General features: G+C 38.0%; 1 protein-coding gene across 6 annotated transcripts in view; it reads right to left on the bottom strand.

Annotated features, from left to right (window-relative positions):
- Positions 1–3,983: 3,983 nt before the first annotated feature.
- Positions 3,984–24,452, bottom strand: part of KIDINS220 (kinase D interacting substrate 220) — a 92,353-nt gene continuing 71,884 nt past the window's right edge. For 4 of the 6 annotated variants that reach the window (XM_060116858.1, XM_060116859.1, XM_060116860.1 and 1 more), the window contains 5 exons: positions 18,296–18,328; positions 13,797–13,925; positions 11,741–11,839; positions 9,961–10,191; positions 3,984–7,041 (listed from right to left, as the gene is read on the bottom strand). In XM_060116858.1, the coding sequence (XP_059972841.1) occupies positions 5,779–7,041; positions 9,961–10,191; positions 11,741–11,839; positions 13,797–13,925; positions 18,296–18,328 (1,755 nt within the window). In that variant the 3' untranslated portion in view covers positions 3,984–5,778. The remainder of the gene's footprint in view (positions 7,042–9,960; positions 10,192–11,740; positions 11,840–13,796; positions 13,926–18,295; positions 18,329–24,452) is intronic. The other 2 variants (XM_060116862.1, XM_060116861.1) reach the window with 1 other exon arrangement.

Genomic DNA, 24,452 nt, shown 5'->3' on the forward strand with positions numbered 1-24,452 from the left:
AAAAGCTGAGCTAGAGAAAGGGTAAACCTACATATCAGATTTGGGGGGATGGTCCTGATGTTAAATATCCTCACTATAATGTTTTATCCCAATTTGGGCTCAGAGAAAACATGCTCACCATAGCTAAGTTATACCTAAAAATATTTTCAATATTCTTAAGTTAAATGCAGGATTGAACCATTTTAATTTGATTCTATAATTATATTAATTTATAAGATGGGCATCTCCACAAAGGACTAAACAAAGGGCTTAAGGCACACAGGCGGTTTAAAAATACATCCATGTAGAACAGATAGCCTAGCACTTTAAAATAACAGCACTTAGCAAGATGGGCTGTGGATACTCTTCCCTGAGAGTTTTTAACAAAGCATGGTATTATGTCCTGAAAGATTCCCAGAGTCATAAGCTGAAAAGCTTATAGGGCCAGACAGGTAGCAGGTGGGTATAAAGTGATAGGGAAGGACGGGGCCTGTAAGGAATTACAGACACACACACAGTATGAAGGCATTCAAATTCAGCATTTTTACAATGTGTGGGCAGACTCTCCTAGTTTAGGTATACCTTATTCACTCATCAAGTACTGACTGAATGTCAACTGGCTATCTGAAATCCAGGATTTGGCCTTCCTTGAGGTTTCTTTCCCATCCTAATGCTCTGAAGAATGTATTATGGTAAAATGGATGAACACATGACAACCAATACAAAACTTAAGACACAAAAAGAGAGAAAAGAACCCAGGTAGAAGATAGAGGGAAAAAAACACAAAGAACTCAAAAAGCAAATAAATTCTTTAAAAATAAAAAGTTAAATTCACATTAAGTATAACAATATACAGTCTACAAATTCTCAGAAACACAGCTAAAAAGTGCAAGTGTCAGGAACTATGGTTGAAAATAACAATCTAAATTTTTATTAGACATTTGATCAAGAAGATGCTATAAGATATGAAATGTCAGGTTATGTAGAGTTTATTTACATGCATTTTGCTATACATTTGGGCTTCTATCTAAAATTTTATAAAAGGAACACTTCATTAAAACGAATTCAAATTTTACAACTACTTGGAACAAAGAAAACTGGCCGAGGTGAACGAGTCTCTCTTCTCCAATCGACTGGACAGCAGGCTTACTGAGTGGTAGACAGAATCTTCATTACCCCCTTGTGTCTGGTGAGGAAGCCAGCAACTGGGAGAAGGTAACCGAATTGTGAGGAGGAATGGTCTATGGGCAGGGTACTGAGGAGGAATGGTCTACAGGCAGGGTCCTGAGGAGGAATGGTCTACGGGCAGGGGGTACTAAGATCTAGAGCGCTTCTTGCCTTGAAAGGAAATGAGGTAAGTAAGTATGAAATATGTTAAAATTAGAAAATGATAGTGGGTAATCAAGACAATCTTAATTATTTCAAACAACTCAATTTGAATAATATGGAGCATGTAGTTCTATACTCTTTTTTAAAGTAAAGTTTTATTTATTCAAGTTCTAATAATTGTTTGATAGATTGTTTTGTGTTTTGTTAAATCCCGGCAAAACTAAGGGCTCGTAATATCTATCACTGGTGTAAATAACCCTACACCAAGCACATTAACCCCAGGACATTAAGGACCTAAGCATACTCCTTGTAGACAGATGACTGCTGATCATCCTGTATAGGCATTGTCAGAATATTCTGTGGACTTTAAAACAGTCACACTGCCTTTCTTGTATAGTATTATTGTAATTCACATTTTTGGCCAATTTTGGTTGGTCCTCACTCCAGTTAGGTCAAATCACTGGCATTTTTATTGACGTTTAAGGAATCATCCTACTAATAGTCTGGAAATAATTGCTCTTCCTTCTTGACTGATCCTTTTATTCTCACAAATTCTTTGTTTTCTTAATGCCTCACTGTAACTGGAAACTCAGGATAAAGCTCACCACATAGCCAGCCAGGCCTATTCAAAGAGTTTTCTGCTCCAAGTGCTGGGAAACCCCTTTAGGAAACCTCTCACCCACAGACCTGGGCACAGCAGACTTGGTGTTAACCAAGGTGGTGCTTTACCAGTAATTTTACTTAAAAAGCTTTGACCATGTAGGTGACAGTGGTTGATTTCTAGCAACTGTTTTAGATATTTCTTACTTAACTCTATTTCTTAAAGTGGTGAGAAGGTAAATTCTCTAATTGGTGAGAACTGTTTCAACGGCGGCTTAAAACTAATTACTTTGAAAACTAAATGTTTACATACCTTAGCTTAAACCGGGTCCCTCTGAAGATCTAGCTATCTCAAGGGCAGCATTTTCTTCCTAGGCATGAAAGGGTTTAAAATATGTAAGGTTTTCAATTCTCTTTCTAGTTAATCAGTCTCAACCAAGGATTCTCAACCTTTCTCAAGTGATGAGCCATTGAAAGACCATCCAAGTGCAAGATCTCCGTTATAGATCAATTTCTTTCTATTTTTCAATGCATCTGCATAATTACAGTCTATGTTCAGAATTCTGAGGTAGGGAAGGACAAGGGGCACCACAACCTGGAACTTAAAAATGCAGTTATTCCAGACAGCCCACCCAGGCTGGTCCAGCCCCACCCCTACCCCAAGCAACAAAGGCTCCTGGGCTGTCCGGCTGTTTCTTCCCTTCTGCCATGTGCCAGCACGGTTCCAGAAGGGCAGGCGGCGAAGGAGCCTAGAGGTTCAGTGTCAAGTGTTTGTCAAAGAAGTTAATTTCATTGCTCCTTCCCTCTTACCTGCTTCTTCCCTCAATGTCACTCGTCCGTAGAGGGCACAGTGCCCTCTGGTTCTCTTTTCCTGGTAGTTACGCTGATTTACTCAAGGGTTAGCCAGGAATTCAGGGATTTTTAAGCTCTAAATAGGCTGAGAATTCCTGGTACAGCCAAAATCTATGTAGTTTTAAAACCTTTTAAATTTAGTATTTTAGCCAGAAGGATAAAGGATGTAACTTCATTCGAAAGTATTTTCTAATGGTTAGTATTTGTAAGAAAAAAAATCATGATTACAAGTATATTTCACTCAGAACTATAACATGCAAGTGATCCAAAGAGTCCTCAATTTAAGATTAAGAATTTTATCAAGTAAGTTTCTAAAATTATTTGGCTAGGCAATTAAAATTATTCTGACTGCTATAGAAAACTCAAATAAATAAAAATATAAGACAAAAACAAGTTTTCCTGTTAATATTGAAAATGTTGGTTATTATGAACTTTACATTTCTCCAAATTTGAGAGCTGATCCTTAAACGCTCAGCATCCTGAAAGTTGTATCAACTGAGAGAGAGCAACAGCTTCTTTTCTAGTCTCTCCTACTGAAAGGCTGTCCTCCTAGGTACCACTCCACACGTCCACGGTGAATGGATCTGGCTTAACATTATGGTACATGAACAGAACTATCGGTGGCTTAAAGTAAAGGCAAAACGGTTTATAAAACATGGCAAGACTCTGAGGCAGAATCTAAGGGACTAGCAAATTTAAGCACCACTTCTCTTTTCTATCATTTGTCACCCAGCTTAAAACAGAGTTTTGCATATGTGAGAGTTAGGCTGAGCTATGGATTATAAACAGATACAGATACACATGCACATAGACACACAGAATCAAAGGGATGATGGTGTGACTCAATAACCCAACTGGTTTGTCAATTTCTAAAACACTATGAAAAAGCAAACTTTTCCAGAATGTTCATACAACAATTAAATTGATACCCTCCCAGGATCTGGAAAACCTACTTCTTGTAGTTACAGAAATGCACGGTACAGAGCTGTGACGTGGGCACTAATGCTTCACAAAGGCACCATTCAGGCCCGAGCCACGCTCTCCCGGAAAGACTAGAGACAGCAGCTCAGAACACTCCTGCCAGCTGCACGACTGCTACCTGCATCTGAACATCTTTAATGAACTTTAGACCTCTGACAAAACAAACACACAAATTACTTTTTTATTTTTAATTGAACTGTGAATCATCGCCACTACAGTGAATAAAAATTCATGACTCAGAATAGCATGCAACTTTTTTTTATTGTTTTCTAAATCTATCTGTACACTTAATACTCTGGTATTAACTTTACAAACAGAATAAAGAATACACTACAGTGATATTAAGCTGCACCTACTCACCTGAAAAGGAACAAAGTATCGCCCCCGAAATAATTACTAATTACACAATACTGCAGACTAATAAACACTGTAAGTACTAAAATGTTAACATTTCAACATACAATGTCAACAACATCCTGCCTTCTTTTTTAACTGGTTAAAACATTTGTTCAGGTCATGCAAAATAAACACTTTATGAAAATGTTAGATTACACTCAAACATCAAGGCAATGAAACCCAAAAGAGCAACTTCTTAATGCAACGACTGGTCAAGTAGATAAACTATTCAGCATATTAAAAATCCAGTAAGTGAAAAACATCAAAAATGTAAACACTAAATTTAGGGAACTGCTCCTCTATGATCTCACCACCTACAATTTTATCTGTGACTGAAGATATACTACCAAAATTGTTCTACATAAGTAAGCTATGTTAAAGTGACCAAAAAAATGTCAATGCATGATGCCAGGGTAAATTTCTAGTCCACACAATACTTAAATGTGACCATTCTCTTAACTCTGCTAACAGTAAATGAAAAGTCACACCCAGATTTATCTTCTTTTTACTCTTCTTTGTTACATGTCTTTAAACTTTTGTCTACAAGTATTCCTTATGATCCTCCCCAAAAATTAACATGCTGATTTGGGAACAGGTGAAGCAGATAAGCCCTGCCCTGGTATAGAAGGCAATGATTTCGTTTTCCCTAACTGAATATTTCCTTGTCACTTGTCAGCGGTCACTGACCTTGCTGCTGTAGTTATGTCCTCAGTCTCCCATTCCATAAAGATTTTTAGTGCCTATTATTATCCATGTCTCCCTGATTCTCCCAGAGAAAGAATTCATTTTTTTCCTCTTATCGCTCGGCTCACTAAGGAAAGCTGAGCACACAATTTAAAGGAGCTACAGAGTAGACCCGGGCGGGTTCTCGGGCAGGTGGATGGTGCTTGAAGCCAGGTCTGGGACCTGGAGAGAAGAGCATCCAGGTCATAGGAAGGTGATCGGCCCCTCTCCACGGGCCACTCTCCTAGCAGCTCACAATGACCCAGTTACTGGGGCTCTACTTTGGGCACTGTTGACTCACATTCTTACCAATTTTTAAAGCCCTCTTTATATTTTCTACTTAAAATTTAAAAACTCTTTGATAAGCAATTTGTCTATTACACAGAACACCGGTTTGCAACTTACAGAGCATTAACCTTTAGTCTCTAGGCTATTCCATAAGCTGTAAGTTCTTATGTTTCACCCCTTAAGAGCAAAATGTGCTTCTGGTTCATTTAACATGTCTTCCCTCAAATATTTAATGAATGAATGTTCTACAAAAGGGGTCTCTAGCTTTTAATTTTTGTTGGCGAATTAAGCCCTTTATATTTAATAAACTATTTCTGACCTATCTTTATACTCAGATCTTGTCTTGCAGTTATATGCCAACAAAAGGTGCAATAACAATATTGGGTTTTTAAGCTTCTAAGTACAAAGACAACGGGGGCTGACAGATGAAGCAGGCTATCTTATACTTCCCTCTGTTGTATAGTGTATGTCTCTTTTACCAAAGACCTTCTCATCCATTAATTATTTGAGTGAAATGTACAGGTGAAGTGCGTGGATGGATTCACCATAAAACTCAGGTCAGTCTTGTCACAGGGATTATAGTAACACTATTCTACTTTTGCTTGTTTTTCTTAAAGTTGCTTGTTTTTCTTAAAGAATGCTTTCTCTTTCTTCTCCAAAGCCTGCACTATCAGAAGAGGCTACTGCGTGCAGCTCTGAAGAATCTTTTGAGAGCCTCATATAACTTGAACGCTGGCTTCTCTTATGCGTCATGCTTTTTAGATTTTCATTCTGAATGGCAGTTGAGTGGGAACTGGAACCAGACCTCAAAATGACTTGGGGCGTCTCCCTAAGCCCCTCCATTTCATCAGAATTCTGGTTGGCTCTATTAGCTGGAGCACTGTTGTTGTTCAGAGTCACAGTGCTGGGTGTGCGATTCAGATTGTAGGCTTTGTGGCACGCTGGCCAGTTTTCTTCAGGACTGCTGGCTATCAAGCTGCATTCGGAAGGGCTTTTCTTGTCTTCTGAACAAATGGACATCCGAGCTACAAGCGGGTCTTGCAGGCCACTCAGGCTATGTGGTATTCCCCGTTTTCCACTGTGGCTGTCATCTTCGAGCTCTATGAGATTTGCCTTTTCAAGCTGGGAGTCGTCAGCTGCTTCGTTGTGAAGGGAGTGATTGGGAGAGCTCTCACTGGATCTCACTCCCGAGTCAGATGAGTCCTTTTTGTCAAGGAGGGCGTCTGATAAATACTCTTTTGCCTTAATGAAGGTTCTAATAGGCTCCGCGCTGTGTTCTGGAGACTTCAACACTCTCTCTACTTTCCCTTCAGCTTTTTTGTCTCTGTCTTCTTTGAGCAGTGGAGTATTGTCTGATTCTTCTGTCCCAGACTCATCTTCATCACTTGGAAGTTTCTGATAGCGCAGCCCACCTCCCTTCAGCTTCAAATCTGTCTGGAAGAGACCTGACCTTTCTGAGGACTTCTTGCTTGGGAGAAGCTTGCTGCCTGCCTGATCAGATTTTTCATCTTCTTCAGTGATAGGATCCAGGGGTGAGGCATCGTTAGTGGAAACTCCTGATGAGGAATAATCTATAACATCGCCCCTCTTCATTAAAAATGACTTCCTTCCATCATCTGGCTTTGGTTCACTATCCCTCCCTTTCTCCGGTTCTAGATTAGAGTGAATGGAGCCCCCGGATGAACTCTGACCCATATAATATGTGCTGTGTGGGGAAGACCTGCCACTCATTGTTGTGGAACCCGCGCCCCCTTCTAACTGAGACATCTGGGCAATATATTCTCGATAGGCATCTCTATACTCAGCCTGCACCTTATCAGTAAGCTTTGAAATTTCAATACTGGAATCCTGGGAAGTGAGACTCGATAGACTTGGTGTTCTGCGAGTTTGTGACTGTGAAGAAAAAAAAATAATAATAATTTAAGAATTCAAATAAACCCAAAAAAAGGCACAATAAATATCAGCTTAGGAAATTATATATATATATATATATATATTTATAAATATATAAATATATATATATATATGGACAATAAGAATTTTTAAAGTCCTTAAAATACCAAATTCTTTTAGGAGAATTCTGCATAACACAGTTTAACAAAAGCTGTGAACTTATGAATAATTTGACTGTTATTAGAAAGCTTTATACAAATTGTAATAAAATTAGTTTATTGTTAATATTTAAAAGTATAATTTAAGGTTATATTAACAAATAACCTTAGGACTTGTTTTTATCATTTCAAACTTTTAAACTTATCTACGGCAAAAGTCACCTTCGTTGATAAAATATAAAAGTTCCCCTTAGAAAAGAGAAAGAAGATGAGAGTTAAGATATATCTCAAAAACAAAATACTCAAGTCTTTAAATGTATGTTAAATAGAACCTTTCTCAACTTGCACGACATGAAGTTTCTGTCAAATTCCAATTCAGAGGAAAAAATGTACTCAAAATGCAAAAAAAAAAAGAGAAAAAAACATTTTAAAAGGAAAAGTATAAAGTGCAATGGAGGGCTTCCCTGGTGGCGCAGTGGTTGAGAGTCCGCCTGCCGATGCAGGGGATACGGGTTCATGCCCCGGTCCGGGAAGATCCCACATGCCGCGGAGTGGCTGGGCCCGTGAGCCATGGCCGCTGAGCCTGTGCGTCCGGAGCCTGTGCTCCGCAATGGGAGAGGTCACAACAGTGAGAGGTCCGTGTACCGCAAAAAAAAATAATAATAAAAATTAAAAAAATAAAGTGCAATGGAAAAGATAAAAAGATAAATACAGGATCCAAATGAACAAAAATGGAAGCCTTGAGGGTCAACATTCAGGTCCAAGTAAACAGAAATAAAATATTTTTAAAAGTTTGATTTCCAATGAAGTTTTGGGACGAGAATTGCTTTAGACCCCAGAAAAGGTTAATAACATGAGGAATAAAAAGTAAAGATTAGGGCTTCCCTGGTGGCGCAGTGGTTGAGAGTCCGCCTGCTGATGCAGGGGACACGGTTTTGTGCCAGGGTCCGGGAAGATCCCACATGCCACGGAGCGGCTGGGCCCGTGAGCCATGGACGCTGAGCCTGCGCGGCCGGAGCCTGTGCTCCGCAATGGGAGAGGCCACAACAGTGAGAGGCCCGCATACCGCAAAAAAAAAAAAAAAAAAAAGTAAAGATTAGGAAAAAGAGGAAGGAAATGGAAGAAAAAGAATCAAGGAAGTTTAAGAAAGGGCAAGAGCAAAGGTTGAAATGAAGCAGAAATAAGGCAGAGTCTTCCTGCCACCAGGAGAAAATGACCCAGTTCCCTGAGAAGGTTCCCTGAGACCCAGTTCAGGACAGTGCTGCCCTCACTCTCAAATGCAGTATGTGGACCCCTTCTCAGGGGATCCACGAGGTCTAAACTATTTTCCTAAGAATATGAAGATGACCTTTGCCTTTCCACTCACTCTCATTCTCACAATAGTGTACAGTGGAGTCTCCAGAGGTTGGTTCATGTGTGACCTCCCAGGAGATTCAATGTAGAAGCAGATATGGGACTCTAGCTGTCTTCTACAAAGCCAGGCATTAAAGAGACTTGTAACACAATATCATTTTTAGTAAATATGTTTTGTTTTGGAAAACAGTCATTTTTCATAAAAATGTTATTTATGTTAACATATAGTTGGTTTAAGGTTCTCAGTTTTTACTTCTAATATAGTAAATACTGACAGATAAAACTTACATAAACGAAGGCTCTTTGGGGGTCTTCAATAATTTTTAAGAGTGTAAAAGGATTCTGAGATTTAAAAAAAGTTTGAGAACTCCTGCATTGATAGGAAGGTTGTGAGACTTTCCAGGTCACGGTGGTAAATACCAAGTATGGAAAAGCAGAGGATGAGGATTTCTTAAGAAATGTTAAAAGGAATTCCAGGGAAAAGAAAGGAATTACTGTTGTTGAAACAGTGAGATAAAAGGGTCAAGTGTGGACTTATCGTAAAATAAGGAAATTTTTATCTTAGTTATTATTAACACACAATAAAATAGCTTCTCAACTTAAAGAATAAGATTGATAGTACGTAGAAAAAGATAATAACAACCAAAAAATATTTTTACTACCAAATCAAACACAACACCCTTCAAAATGGTAGACCTAACAGGTACTCCTTTCTCTAAATACGGCTCCCTTTCAGTAGAGAGTTCTTGGTAGCTACTTACTATTTTTCCTCCCTTGCTTGTCTTTTCTCTGTTCTGTACCCTGCTCTAGGTTTTTTCCTAGTTTATTTTTCTTCTTGTCCAGCCCTTACTCCTTCTCACGTTCTCTCACTTTTGTTTTTACTCCTGATCCTCGCCTCTCTTCCCTCTTCTAAGAACATCCAAAGAAAGAACTCAGCCGTATCTAACATCAGATAATAAAAAGAAAACGAATATCCAAGAACAGTGTGCAACATACGTACTGAAAAACCAGGTTGTGGTGCTCAAAGGGATTACATGGCAGGTTATCCAATAAAGATGTGTTTTAGCCAATGATTACTGAATTTAACAAGGAAACAGCAAGTGAAAGATGAACTCAGCTAACCACCTAAGTAGGCCAGTTCCTGTTCACCCTCGACGCCATGACTCTATTTTACTATTTTCTCAATTCGTATCAATTTCTGAAATCACGTTATTTTCTTTTTGTTCTACTGACTGTCCTCTCCAGAAGAACACAGCTCCTGGAGAACAGGGACTCCTCCCTCCATCCTCTTCATTCAGGGACTCATTAAAGATTTTCTGAATGACTATATAAATGCACCGACATAATCTCGGAGAATTAAACAGCACCCTCTTCGTCAGTAATATGAAAAATGGCATTTAATAAATACCTGCCAACTTAGGTTACTGTGACGTGGAGCCCCTTCATCCAGGCCGAGTGTGTTCAGCTCTTCGAAGCTGAAGTTCAGCGTGTAGGGGGTCTGACTGGAGAGCTCGGTGTGAGGCAACTCGTGTGACGCGCGGTGCACAGATTCACCGTGAGGAACTGAGCTGCTGTTTTCACTCAGTAAACGTGGGTCCTCAGGGACCACCTGGTTTTCTGCATTTCTCATTTCTAGTACCTTAAGAGAGAGAAAAAAAAAAAAGTCATCAGTATCTGCACTGACAAATCACATTTTAGAAGCTTTAGAAATTATCTTAAAAATTAAACATGAAGTTACTCTAATGGAAATGAGAAAGCATACTTTCTGTAAGTGAATTTCAAATACATTTGTTCTTATCTGCTTTTCTATATTAACAATACAATTGACCCTTGAACAACGCAGGTTTGAACTGCGCAGATCTGCTTCCACACAGATATTTTTCACTAGTGAAGACGGCAATATTTTCTACACGGTCCAGGGTAGGTTGAATCTGCAGATGCGGAGGAAACTTGGATATGGAGGGCTGACTCTGTTGTCAGTGGATTAATCTCCGAGTTGTTCAAGGATCATCTGTACTAAAAGAAGTACAGTTGGCCCTCAGAATCTAGTGGTTTAGCACCTGCAGAATCAACCAATCACAGATTGAAAATATTCGGAAAAAAAAATTCCAGAAAGTTCCAAAAATCAACACTTGAATTTGCCACACACTGGCAACTATTTACACAGCATTTACATTGTATGAGACATCACAAGTAATCTAGAGGTGATTTAAAGTATACAGGAGGATGTGTGTAATATGCAAATATTACTATGCCATTTTATATACAGGACTTAAGCATCTGAAGATTTTGGTACCCACAGGAGTCCTGGAACCACCCACCCACAGATACCAACAGATAACTGTAATGACAACAACCATCACATATATGCTATATTCTAATTTGACCACTGTGTTACTACTTTAATTTAAAATTTAACTTAAGAACAAGACAAAATGCAACTGGAGTGTGTCAAAGAGAACCAGAGCTGGAGAGTAGCTAAAGCAGTAAAAACAGATTTTAACCAGGAACTATCGCAATGGGGAAAAACGGACCTCAGGATAGAACTGGGCTCAGTTCCAAAAGCAGTGCAGACACGTGGGCATTTACAGCCCAGGAACGAGGCGGGGGGTGAGTGGGTGGAAAGTTGCTAAGAGGAAGCATCAGGGGTAAGGGGTGGGGGTGGGATTCTGGTTGAACTGACCTGACAGGATACCTTCTGGAGGCAGGCCTGGGGTCTAGGACCTCACGGGGAGCGGAGGAGGGGTGGAGGATGAGGAGTGTAATCGCATAGCGAGGGTGATCAGACACTGAGGGTGGGGTTCTTTCTCAACTGACTTAACAGGATTCTTCCTACAACGGGGCAATGCAGGCCCAACGAGGACAGACACCAAGGTCGAGGCCTACAGGCTCCGGGAAGCCTGACTGAGTGAGGCCAAGGAGAGTGTCCTGGTCAATGAAAGCGTGGAGGATTGGCAGGTGGCCTCTCTCCCAGATTTCCAAGTGAAATGCCCAAAAGGCAAATGTTGCTAAGTGCTGCTGTGTATATTCTACAAACAGGATATAAAAGAGTTGTACACATAAGTGTGAAATGTAATTTTTACATGTTTTTTTAAAAATATAGGAAAATATCAGTTTAGACCAGTACTTACTGGCACTTGTTTTATAAAATGTTGTAAATAATTCTACAAATACTAAAAATATCTTACTGTGCTCCTAAAAAGATGCCAGTCTCCAAAATTCATATTCATTTCCTTCTTCAGTTCATCAATGTTACACTGAGCTAACACACGGCCATTTATGTTTGCCTGAATAAAAACAAACACAAATACAAAGATAAACAAAATGTGAGAGATTCTGAACTTCTAGTGATTAAAAAGTACATTTATATTAGAGACCAGAAAATATTGACCTAAAGAAGGTTATCACCCCATGTAATAATTAATAAACAAGTAGAATCTGAATAACATAAGCCACTCCATACTCTTCCAAGTGTCTTAGGCGCTCAAGTAAAATAAATCATTCTTCAGGGACCAACCCAAGAGCTAACCCTCCAACTATTTCCAAAACTACCTATTCTGCCATAAGCAATAACAAAACTGTTAGCTTTTTCCCTCTGATCATAAAACATGAACACGAAGGCAAGCTGCTGGGAGGGGACAAAGACATCTGTCAGCATGTTGGTCACTGATGAACTTCTAAATGAAGCGAAGCACTGACAAACTTGTTTATCAACTATACTAGATAACTTCAGCCACCAAGAATGTCCACCCACAAATCTCCCAGTCTATTAAATTCACAGAAAATGAACTTGTCACTCTTGGGTCTCTGTAATTCTAGTCCCTTCCAAGTAAGAAATGATAGAATTTTCTTTATTAATAACAGGTAGCTTACTTCTTTTACAAAAATACAAAACCTGACTTTATTAACTGTGGTAAAATTATGGAATACCTGGGTTTAAAACCAACAGAATGCTCAGTTTCCAAGTTAATTCTGAAGAACAGAATGTACAGGGCAAGCCTACGGCAGAGGTCCTGCTGTGGACAGGCGAGGAGCTTAGCAGCACTTAAGAAACCAGTTGCTACGATGGGCTTCAAACAGCCAAGGCCTGAGAGTAAAGAGCTGAGTGGGGAGAGAACCACTGTCCTGCGGGAAACCAAATCCCCACAAAGGGTTCACGTGGAGACCTCCCTCTTCCCTGACGCTCGTCAAGCTGCCTTGAGGACAGTCAGGTTTGTACCTTGGAAAGGCAGTGCTCAACACTTTCGCATATGGGGATTAACACTAATCTATGAGAATCTAGATCTGTGAGAAAACTAACATTATCCGAACCTTTCTGACCAAACACAAGTTAAGATCAGTGAAATGGTATATGTGCTCATAATTCTTTTAAAACCTTATTAGATGCCAGGCTTTAAAGTATGTAAATATTACAGGCTTGTTGTTCATGTTCTCCTTCACTGTATCTCTGATAGAAAAAGTATAACTTAGTGGAAGTATCTGTTAAAACGGGGACTGGGTTAGCCTTGTAGATGGGAAGCCTCCTCAAAATCCGAGGTTCGTGGTAGTTATTGGAATTGCAAGAAAAGATCTCGGAAGAAATAAACTTCCTCAAATGCATTAGCCTTGCAAACCCAAACCTCTGAGGTATTATCAAACAGGACATGATCAGAAGTCCTCTAAGACATGAAAGTGAGAATTTGAGGAAAATGAAGTAAGTATGGTTTACTTGGATAATTATTAAGTCACAAATAGATATTATAATTAAAGAAAATGTAACATAAAAGGCCTTCAAATATTCTATGTTGCATACTGGAAATATAAGTTATTGTTAATCTTAATGTGAAATCCTTTAGAGCTTTGTACTTCTCATCAAAGCATTTTTGACTTATATTAGATTTTTTTTTTTTTTTGGCCATGCCACGTGGCTTGTGGGACATTAGTTCCCTGACCAGGGATAGAACCCAGGCAGTGAAAGCACCACGGCCTAACCACTGGACCGCCAGGGAACTCCCCCTTATATTAGATCATTTTACAGGAACGTTGTAATACAACACTTTATTTTCTTTTATCCATTTCTAAACTAAGGGATAAAGGGGCAATTTTAGGATACAAATAGTAAGAAACCTGTTTCCAGCTAGAGCTTTCCCATTTCAACACAGAACTCGTCTTTGAGAAGCTAAATACAAAGCGCTCGCCATGCACAAAGCCCGCCACTGGCGCCCTCAGCCCTGTCTCGAGTCAGCGGGGAAACATGCTGGTCACCTTCTTGATGGTCGCACAATACTGAGGCAGCATGCTCTGCTCCAGCCCTTCTATTTGCTTCAGTTTCTCACAAACCGCATCCACATTCATTGAATTCAGTGATATTGTTCCTGAGGCTGGGCCTGATCCCTAGATAAGTCGTGGAAAAATACATGTATGAATAGCATTTAATGTCAGATATACGCAGTCATGTGACAGAGGAACTTGTGAAGTTACACTATAAGTACTCTGATTAACAATATATTTTCAAACTAAAGTAAAGACAGCGAATGTGTGCAGTATGGGGAAATGCCATTAGGGAACAGATTTAGCTACTGTTACACCTTAAGAAGTATCTTTTATTATAGCAGATACAGCCTGATCAAAACCACTTTTCTAAGAAGACAGAACATTCCACGAGCCAAGCCGAGGCCAATTGCAAGAGAGCCTAACTTCAAACCTCAAGAGAGAAGGGTGTAGCCCTTAATAACAGAAGGACAGGGGGTTAAAAAAAAGAAAAGGAATGGGGGGAATTACTGATGCCTATATTACAAAATACAAAAAGTGAATCTATGAAATTATTTTAAAAGTGCCTATACCAAACAGCGTTAAATGTCTTTACAGACTACCTTAACAGTCTACGACTATTAACTATCTGAAGTTTTCAGATCGTGACCATATTTTATACCCAAGGGATCTAAAACTTCCCCTTAAGAATCTATACAATAATCATGTAAATATGAAACAACAGTATTACTTCTTAACACATGTGGAAGTAAATATGATCCATTAAAATTTGGTCTCATTTAGTCTGCCTGCCGATGCAGGGGACACGGGTTCGTGCCCCAGTCCGGGAAGATCCCACATGCCGCGGAGCGGCTAGGCCCGTGAGCCACGGCCACTGAGCCTGCACGTCCGGAGCCTGTGCTCCGCAACAGGAGAGGCCACAACAGTGAGAGGTCCGCATACCGCAAAAAAAAAAAAAAAAAAAAAAAAAAATTTGGTCTCATTTAAAAGGAAAGTCAAAATAATAAATCTAGTATTTACTTAGAAGAAAAATATTTTCCGAATATGGTGACATACTAAAGAAGTATTTGCCTGTGGCCAAGTGTATATGAAGCTCCTCAATTACAGATGTGGACATTGGCTTACAGAGCGGTAAGTTCTGGCTTCCAAGTCACAGAATAAATAGCTAGTTAGTGGTAGATTTGGATAGGAACCCTAACTTATCAGGTCTTATAACTTCCTATTTTCTTTGTTGCAACTGTCTATTTTTAAAGAGTTTATAGAAACTATAAGCAAAATAAAGAGAAGACCAACCAACTAGTATAGAGGAAAATGCTCCAAATGACCTGTCTTGTTTACCAGTCAATCTAGTCTTAAAATAAATACAATTTATCCTATCCTCAAGTATGTGTAAATTTATATTTTCTACTGCCTCTTTTATCATTACCAAGGTAGACTATGACAGCCAAAAATGCCTGCTAGCTACTTGTTAAACATGATTTGTAACATGAAAGTGTAACATAATACTCCATTATGAACTGATAAATATACACACATAGTATATAAACAAAATATACCTATATTACATATAAATATAAATACAGCTAGGAGATGAGACCATATTGAACAGACAGTGAGGCAGTAATTTTATGAGAGGGAGTCTTAGCAAGTTTACAAGTGTAAGACAGTCCCATAAAAATTTGTAAATTAATGCCTTGGAATATACTACACAAAACACATTTATTTATAGTTTGTTTTCAATTAAATATAAATTTAAAACATGCCATATATTATATGGTCTGAGGTTCAATTACTTCAAAAATACTAACAGCAAAACACTAGTACTTCCAGAATTTAGTTTTCATATTTTTATACAAAGTTCTATTTTCTGCCTGGATGAGTACAGCCAACCAATATTCAAAGTGTTAATTATCCAGTATCTACTATGGAAACTTAAACTGCTTTCTATGAATTTTTAATCACCATATTTGTTTTGTTTTTCTTTCTTTTAAACAGGTTTATTTGAGATATAATTCACATACAATTCTCCCATTAAAAGTGTACAATTCAATGACTTTTAGTATATTCACACAGCTGTGAAACCGTCACCACAATCAACTTTAGGACATTTTCGTATCCCTAAAAAGAAATCCTGTACCATTAACAGTCATTCTTTATCCCTTCCAACACCCAGTCCCAATCCCCTAGCAACCACTAATCTACTGTCTCTGTGGATTTGCCTATTTTGGACATTTCATATAAATGGAACCACACAATATGTGACCTTTTATAACTAGCTTCTTTCACTTAGTATGTTTTCAAGGTTCATCCATGTTATAGCATGGATCAGTACTTCATTCTTTTTTATTGCTGAAAAACATTTATCTTTTAAATGATCTTTAATACTGCCTTTCAAATGTCCTCAACCTAGCTCTTCTTTCTGGGTACATTTACACTTGTTTACATTTTCTTGATTAGAAAAATCACAAACAGTCTGATCACCAAAATAAATAATGATTATACTGGATTATAATTCATAGAATAAAATATCCATGAATCCATACTGATATAAATAAAAAGTTGAATAAGTAAATAAATGAGGAGGAAGAGACAGCTTTTACTTATAGAATTCCAATTAATAAATGCAGAAGAAGGGAACAGAAAATTACCATCAGGAAAACACCACAAGAGTGGCTGTACACAAGATGCACTGGTGGACATTAAAGGTAATGGGCAAAAGTATAAGGAGAAACAGGATATTTGCAGAGTTTTAGAGTATCTCCCCCTAAATATTTACTCACTACAAAGGGAAAAATAAAACTTCACAGTGTTGAAATCTGGCAGATGCCACCTTAACCACACGACTGAGGTTATCAGCATGACCAGTGGGAAGATTTAGGCCCTCACAGATGCTCAAATATGATGCACTGAGAAGGACGCAGCATCACTTCTGTGGGTCTCTTGCCAAAGATGTATAATCTTCTGATCATTAGGAAACAGCAAACAAACCCAAATAGAAGGACAGTCTACAAAATATCTGATCAGTTCTCTTCAGAAGTTTTAAGGTCATAAGAGACAAGGAAAGACTGAGGAATTGTCACAGATTAGGGAACTCTAAGGAGAAATAACAAAATACAACTGGATTGAATCCTGGACCAGAAAAATGACATTAGTGGAAAAACTGGTAAGATTCAAATAAAGTCTGTATTAAGAGTATTGTACAAATTTTCACTTCTGCTCTTGAGAAATATACTACAGTTAGGAAAGATGCTAACATTAAGGGAATGTTATTTTTGTACCTTTGAAGTCTAAAATTATTTTAAAGTTAAAAAAAATTTTTTTAATCACAAAAAAACTCTATTTCTGATTGTGCTAAAAAAGGCAAGTATAACAGACATGGGACAGATTAACTCTGTCTGCATGGCGGGGGAGGGATGTAAAGTGTTGAAGAGTATCTTAAAGGAATCTGAGAATTCAGCAATGGAGACACATTAATAAAGATACTACCCTTTTCCTTTAAAACAAAAAACTCCACATTCTTTTACTTTCATGATCCTTCAAAACTTTTACATTTTATCACTTGAAAACATATTTTGTCCCTCACTGGGAATTATGTAGAAAATATATATTATCTCTGAATGGCTTTGAGAAGCTATAAGAAAAGACACCATGGATATCCCTGTAATTCCATCAAAGCTATAGTCTGACTATTCATTATTTGTGAGTTGGGTTTTCTCAAGAAAAGGGGTAAATTATCAATAAATTACAATACATTACAATATGCGTCTTTGAATAAAAGAGAAATAGTGATTACTTGCCAGGTCTTTTCTAAAATAATCATATATAATAAAATTATTTTGAAACCAAATGAATCTTAGTAGCCAAAATAATGATCTTTAGATGGAACTCTCATAAAAAGGAGAAAGAGTATAAAAGTGATAAGGAAAAAGCATATTCAGTAACTCAATATGTAAATTCTTAATAGGAAACTAATTACATTACTTTGGCAATACAAAGAATGGTAATACTTTAAAGTTTATCATGCATTCTTACTTGAAATTTAATTGTTACAAGTCAAGAAAAGATCACTTCAGTATACATCACAATTTATTAAAAAATTTTTTTTTCTAATACGGAAGATTGAAAGCAGATGTTAGTTTGTTTAAACTGTTAAATATAAACTTCAAAATACATACAAATCAGAATTCCTCCGGGTCAAAGTAAAGCTAACAACAAGACAGATTTAAATTACTTTGATATAACTATATGATTTTATATTATAAGTAGATTAAAGCTACATTCTGAAACATTATCATCTTTGGTAAATTTATTAAACAAGCTTAGAATTGATTAGCCAGAAATGAGAGCCATGCAAAGGCTGAAAGCAGCTATTAAAATAAACCCAAGGCACCAAAATGAGCACAGATTTATAAACAGCCCAGCATGAAGCTGCCAATGATTGCTTCTAATAGTCTAAAACAAGAAAAGTAAGATTTCACTGAAAGTTTCTGTACCTGTCTCTGTTTGTTAAACCCAGAGTCACACGGCTTTAAGGAAGGAATAAAACAGAATGAAGGACACAAGCTTAAAGTAAAACATCAAATACACATATGTAATAAAAACGGGCAGCACTTTTGTCACTCCTCTTACTTTCCCATGACTTCAAACACACCACCTCTACGGCAACACAAAGCAAGGAACACTCGCATACACACACACACAGTAGTTTCATGTCATTAACATGTGCTTGGTAATTTTAAAATTGTACTCTCAAATTTTATATTCTCCCTCTTAAAAGAATAAATCATGGGCCATACATTCAACAAGAAGACCAGGTAAATAAAAGTTGCTACAAAAAGTCAATATTCCTACTATGTACAAGTTTAAAATTAATTTTTAAATATTCTGATAAAAAACTGCCACTATTAATTGCAGGCCAATTTAATAATAAGGTTTAAATACTTGGAATTCACATGCTCACTTCATAAAATAAAATATTATCTAGCCACACTATAGTTAACATTCAGAGATATACTTTTCAAATTTGGGGTTTGTTTCACTAGGCATGTGGCACGTAATAGATGCACTAAAATACCATTTGAAAAGAAAGGCCCTAAGAGCCTTGCAGCTCAAGAAATCGTAAATATAACAGTGAAAACTATTTGCATACTGTGAGTAACGTAACTATTTTACTGATGTAGTTCTTTAAAACTCTAATTCAAAGCAGACACGCTGCTACTAATTATTCTTCTGTAAAAATTAGGTTGGTGGTAAACATTCTTAAAATAGTTAAAATAATCTATAGATAATTGACAATATTGAGTCAAAGTTAATTTACAATGTTTTTCTTTTACTATGTCATTATCTGGAGTACCTTATGGGAACCTTGTTTTCTAGTTTACATATCAACGTTATTTTAAGTAGGTTTTTTAGAAAGTTACTATGTATATCTGTGGAGACTTGAACTGCATGAGAAATTTTGGGTTGGCCAAAAAGTTCGTAACATGTTATGGAAAAACCCGAACGAACATTTTGGCCAACCCATTAAGTCAAAGTTGACAGATGAGGTTTAACACCACATGTAAAGGGCAATCTTTAAAAAAACAAGTTCAGGACACGATTTTGTTATTTTTTAACTTTTAACTGTACTCTAGGATTTCAATGATATCCTTACTGCAGTATCCCACTTCTTCGATAATATCTCAATCAATTTAGTTGCAGTTTATTGTTAGGAAAAAAGCTTTCTTGAGCTGAAGTCTGGCACAAAGACTTTGAAGCTGGAAGTGAATATAATTTTTCACTACATTACTGGAGAAAAAATATGTTAAAACTTTTCCAAATTGAAACAGATCAATAAAAAAGTGCACTCCTAAAATGCTTTAGAAAGTGTGAGTGAACCTCCTGAGAAAAGGTGCTGACTGCTGGCAAAGAGCACCCGCCCTAAGCCTGCATCTAAATGAAACCTGAAAGGCGCCCTGCCTTACCCACGGCATCTTTAGTTTTCTCATCCAAGTCTGCTCCTGAGCAATGAGAGACAGCTTGATTTGGACATATATTTGTTTAACAGGTTATGAGTTCTAAACCAGTGGTGGAAATAAAAATGATCTACAGTTGAGTCTCATCTTTTTTTCCCTTTTAACTTGGTCACTCCACCAATCGGATCTGGTTTAATGAAAACCAAGACCTTCATTTTTAAGACTTTTATTAATTCAGTAAATTTCATCAATCTCTGTGAAAGTAAAAGTAACAGCACACTGTAAGGCAGGATACTGTTATTAACACTGCCTCTGCAACTCTGAAGTTCTCCGCAATTAAACGTTGTGCTAATTATTTTCATGCCTTTTCAGTGAGGTAGCTGATCTAAATGAAGCTATCTAAAGGTATCTAGTAACCCCTGCGGCATAGGAGGTCGAGAAAGTATGACTTGGTAGCAACACTGATCGTTCCCGCCTGGCAGCCTCAAACCCATCCGCTCCAAGAAGGCAGGATTTCCATCAGTTTTGCTCACTGCCACATCCCACTGTAACAGTGAACCAGTGGATGATCAAACAGGCATCTGAAGGACTCAATGCTAAATAATTCAAGGAAGGATAAAAGGATAAAGAAATGCTCTATCACTCCTTCCTTCGAAAAAATGCTTTTCAAGGAAACACAGTTACCACCATGAGCAACATACCCTAAATAAAAACAGACTGAATACAACACTCATAAGAACAACTCTTTGAAAGACCACAACAAAATGCCACTGAGGGGACCTGGCTCGATGCAGGCCCTCCTTGGTGGGTCCTTCCCTTCATGGTCACAGAATGATCTGAATGCCACTACTTCCTAGTGGGACCTGGACTGAAAGAAGGTAAAGGCACCAAGTAAAATTCTCCTGGGAAGCTTTCAAAACTGTAAAATATTTGGAGCATTCAGATAAGCTGGAAATCCTCCTAAATTCTAGGAAAACAAACTGATTCTAGGGAAATCAAACCACCTTTTGGGCCAGAGAAGCATCAACAGATAAAAGGCTGAGTTAATCTACACTGACTGGAGTGTTTATACACTACTCCCACCACTGAGAAAAGGTTACTTAACACAAAACGGTTTTAGTTTCTGAGTCTTTTTAAAGCTCCATGGAATTTGGTCTTTGGGACAGTAGTAATAATAATGATTATTAAGTACTTAAAGTATGCGAAGCCTGAGTAATCCTTAAAGCAGACCTGTGAAGTAGGTCTCCTTTTTCCAGATGAGGAAGTTGAGTATCAGAGAGGTTAAGTAATTTCTCCAAGGCAAAGAGCTAATCACCAGGGCCTATTTAACTTGAATGACCAAGTACCTGACCAAGTCATGCTTAGTATTAACAGGGGCAAAGAGGGCAGCACGGTGGTGAGGAACGGTCCATGGAAACAGCTACACGGATTCCAGTTCTGCGCCTGGCGCCCTCCCATGAGCCTCAGGTAAGTCTGCACCGTGGTACTGGACTAGACCATGGGTCCTAGCGTTCTCTGAGGATCCCCCAGAGGGAAGGCAAGTCCAAGGTGGGGGGCCAGAGTTCTTTTTTCACTGGTTTTGTAAACTAGAATTCTCATTAAGATTTCATTTCTAAAAAAGGCTTCTCTGCTTTTAAAGTTTGAAAAGCACTAGTCCTTTCTAGCTCTAATATCCTGGGGATCATATCCTGGGCCCAATGTTAATATATTTTTTTCAGTTTTACAAGATTTGGCATATATTTTCTCTATTATAAAATCACAGTGGAAAAAAGCCAGCGCAGAGGCTTGTATTTTATGTCTTCGCCTTAGTGAGACACTCAGACATCTCTATAATTTATCTGTTAAGTCCTTGGCTGGTCTTCACAAGTCACAATCATTACAACATTCCTTAATGTGAGAAAACTCAACTATTTTCATAAGGCTCTGCTTTATGAAGGTTTATGAGAAATTCCTTGAGGTAAAAAAAAGATGGGACCACCTATATTGAAAAGTCCACAGAGAGCTGGTTAACTTTCTATGATCTGGTTTTCTGGTGTTTTTTCTTTTTTTAAACTCATTATTCTGTGTCCATAATGACAAGACGATTTGTCCAAAAATGTTCACGTAGCTCCTGACTTATCTATAAGCAGCTCTTATCATCAAGTGTTGCATACAGGAGACAGATGCATGAGCAGAGATGAACTCATGAGCAGAGATGAACTCACCTGCAGTCTTCTTATCTCAGAAATCATATCGTTTTCTACTACAGTACTGGAAAACTACAGGAGCCATGAAGGGCTAAAAAAACTTTGGTATTATATTAACTACTCCTTCGTTGGTTCAGCTATAAAAATCCCATACAATGTTCTCATGTATAGATACTTCTCCACATTTCCACCACTGTTTTTAACACGGCTTTGAACTAAGTGTCTACTTGAACTAGTCTACTTCTAAATAAATTTTACATGCTATTGTCATTGTTAATTTCTTAAAAGCAAAGAAGGCTTGGGAAGCAACTATTATTCACTAAGCAGATTACAAAACTACCTTTTAATATTAAAAAAACAGCAAATAGTATGGTTATTTTACTAAACAAAGGCACTAATATATTCAGAGCATTTTTACTCTTCGTTATTGCGCTTGCATAAACACTTCTTAAGAATTGCATTATTTCCCCTTCCCCAAAAACTCATTTTAAAATTTGCCTAATGCTCCTTCACTGGTCCCTGAAATTACAGACACCTTTTACTCACAAGTGTTTGTCCTTAAGCATGGGAACAGCTACTACTTCAGCATGTCTCTGTCATTAAGACCATCGAATTCCTCACAGGATCTAACTTTGATCAAAAGTTTGCGGAGGGGGCTTCCCTGGTGGCGCAGTGGTTGAGAGTCCCCCTGCCGATGCAGGGGACGCGGGTTCGTGCCCCGGTCTGGGAAGATCCCACATGCCGCAGAGCGGCTGGGCCCGTGAGCCATGGCCGCTGAGCCTGCGCATCCAGAGCCTGTGCTCCGCAATGGGCGAGGCCACAATGGTGAGAGGCCCGCGTACCGCAAAAAAAAAAAAAAAAAAAAAGTTTGCGGAGGAATTTTAGCTCAGAGAATTGCATTGCATGCATGAAACTATGTATTAAAGGCTCTCTGACTAAACTAAGTCATTCTTGCATATAGTGGCAATGATCCATGGATTAAATATTCACCCAACACCCAAATAGAATTACTATGGTTTATTGTGTCTATCATTTGTGGATAATTGAAATCTCTCAAACACTTCAGCTAAAATGTTAATGACTTTAAAAGAATCATCAGCTCCTCAATGAAAACACCAAAATGGTTCTCTTCCTATCTCACTAATATTAACTCAAAGAAAATTAAAGTTAAAAAAAACTACTGCCTATTCAAATGCATGTTTTAAGTTAAAAATTATGCATAAATTCAGGATGCAATATTTCACCAAAGTAATTCTAACTGCTATGCTACATTTCTTTAGATTAAATTGATCATGTTTACATGGGCATAACATTCTGCAAATAAATCAAGAGAACTTAAGATACAAACTGGGTTCTTAAATTCCACACTGACTGAATGAATGAAGATTTTATGGCTCATCACATTAAATGTATTTCTTATTAAGTACAAAGCCTTGAATAATAAATAAACAAAGAGACTTCCTACAAAAGTTGTTTTTTTAAAGATACCCATCCTAAAGTGTTGGAGGAAAATTTTTTTTAAATAATTCCCTTTGCATGCTGTACTAGCTCTGTTTATCTGGAAATTTTATTTTAATAAATACAGTTGACCCTTGAACAACGCAGGTTTGAACTGTGCAGGTCCACTTATACGCAGATTTTTTTCAATGGTAAATACAACAGTTCTACACGACCTGCGGTTGGTTGAATCTGGAGGTGCAGAACCACGGATAAGGGGGAACTACTTCTGCAAGAGGGCTGACTATAAGTTACAGTCTCCATTTTAGAGTGCTAGGATTTTAGGCTGGTAGGAGGCTTGGTGCTCCTAACCCCTGCATTGTTTAAGGATCAACTGTATACAGATAAAGAAAAGTAGCACTGTAGTAGTACTGAATTTACACTAAGCATGGGCACCTAGATTAAGCACGAGCCACTAAGGATCCATTCCTGGTCTATACCATCTAGCTCATAATGTCTTTTTTCAGTCTCAAGGTTGATTGGAGATATTTTCAAATCTATTCTACATGTGTGGTACCAACTGCAGGCCTCAGAAAAACAGGCAAGTGTGAGAATAAAGCCCAACATTAAGGAACTAACACCATCAAATGAATGCTCCTGACGGCTGCTGGAAAAACCCCTTCCTTATTGGACGACAAAAAAAAAAAAAAAATCCCATGTCATTGAAAAAGGGGAAAAGCAGGAGGAAATGAAGGGTAAAGTTAAACATTAGCTTTTTAATTAATCCGTGAACTATAATTATTAGTATTCAGCTACTCTACACCAGCTGCCCATCACACTGCAGATGCACAGTTAGTGAACTGCTGTCATGATTAAGACAGTCGTTCCTGCTGCAGAAGCGGGAGATGCTCGCGTTCCACACCACAAGACTATACTCCATTACCCTCGAGGAGCCTGTGGGTGAAGAAAGCCCCTCAGCAGCATCCTCCTTGATAACCTCCTAACAACACAAAACAAGAGTGTGGGTAAAAGGTGAAGGGGTGAGCCAAACAAGGATGATGAATGAACATGAT

Source organism: Mesoplodon densirostris, chromosome 14 (assembly GCF_025265405.1).
Source record: "Mesoplodon densirostris isolate mMesDen1 chromosome 14, mMesDen1 primary haplotype, whole genome shotgun sequence".
In the NCBI taxonomy this organism is placed as follows: domain Eukaryota; kingdom Metazoa; phylum Chordata; class Mammalia; order Artiodactyla; family Ziphiidae; genus Mesoplodon; species Mesoplodon densirostris.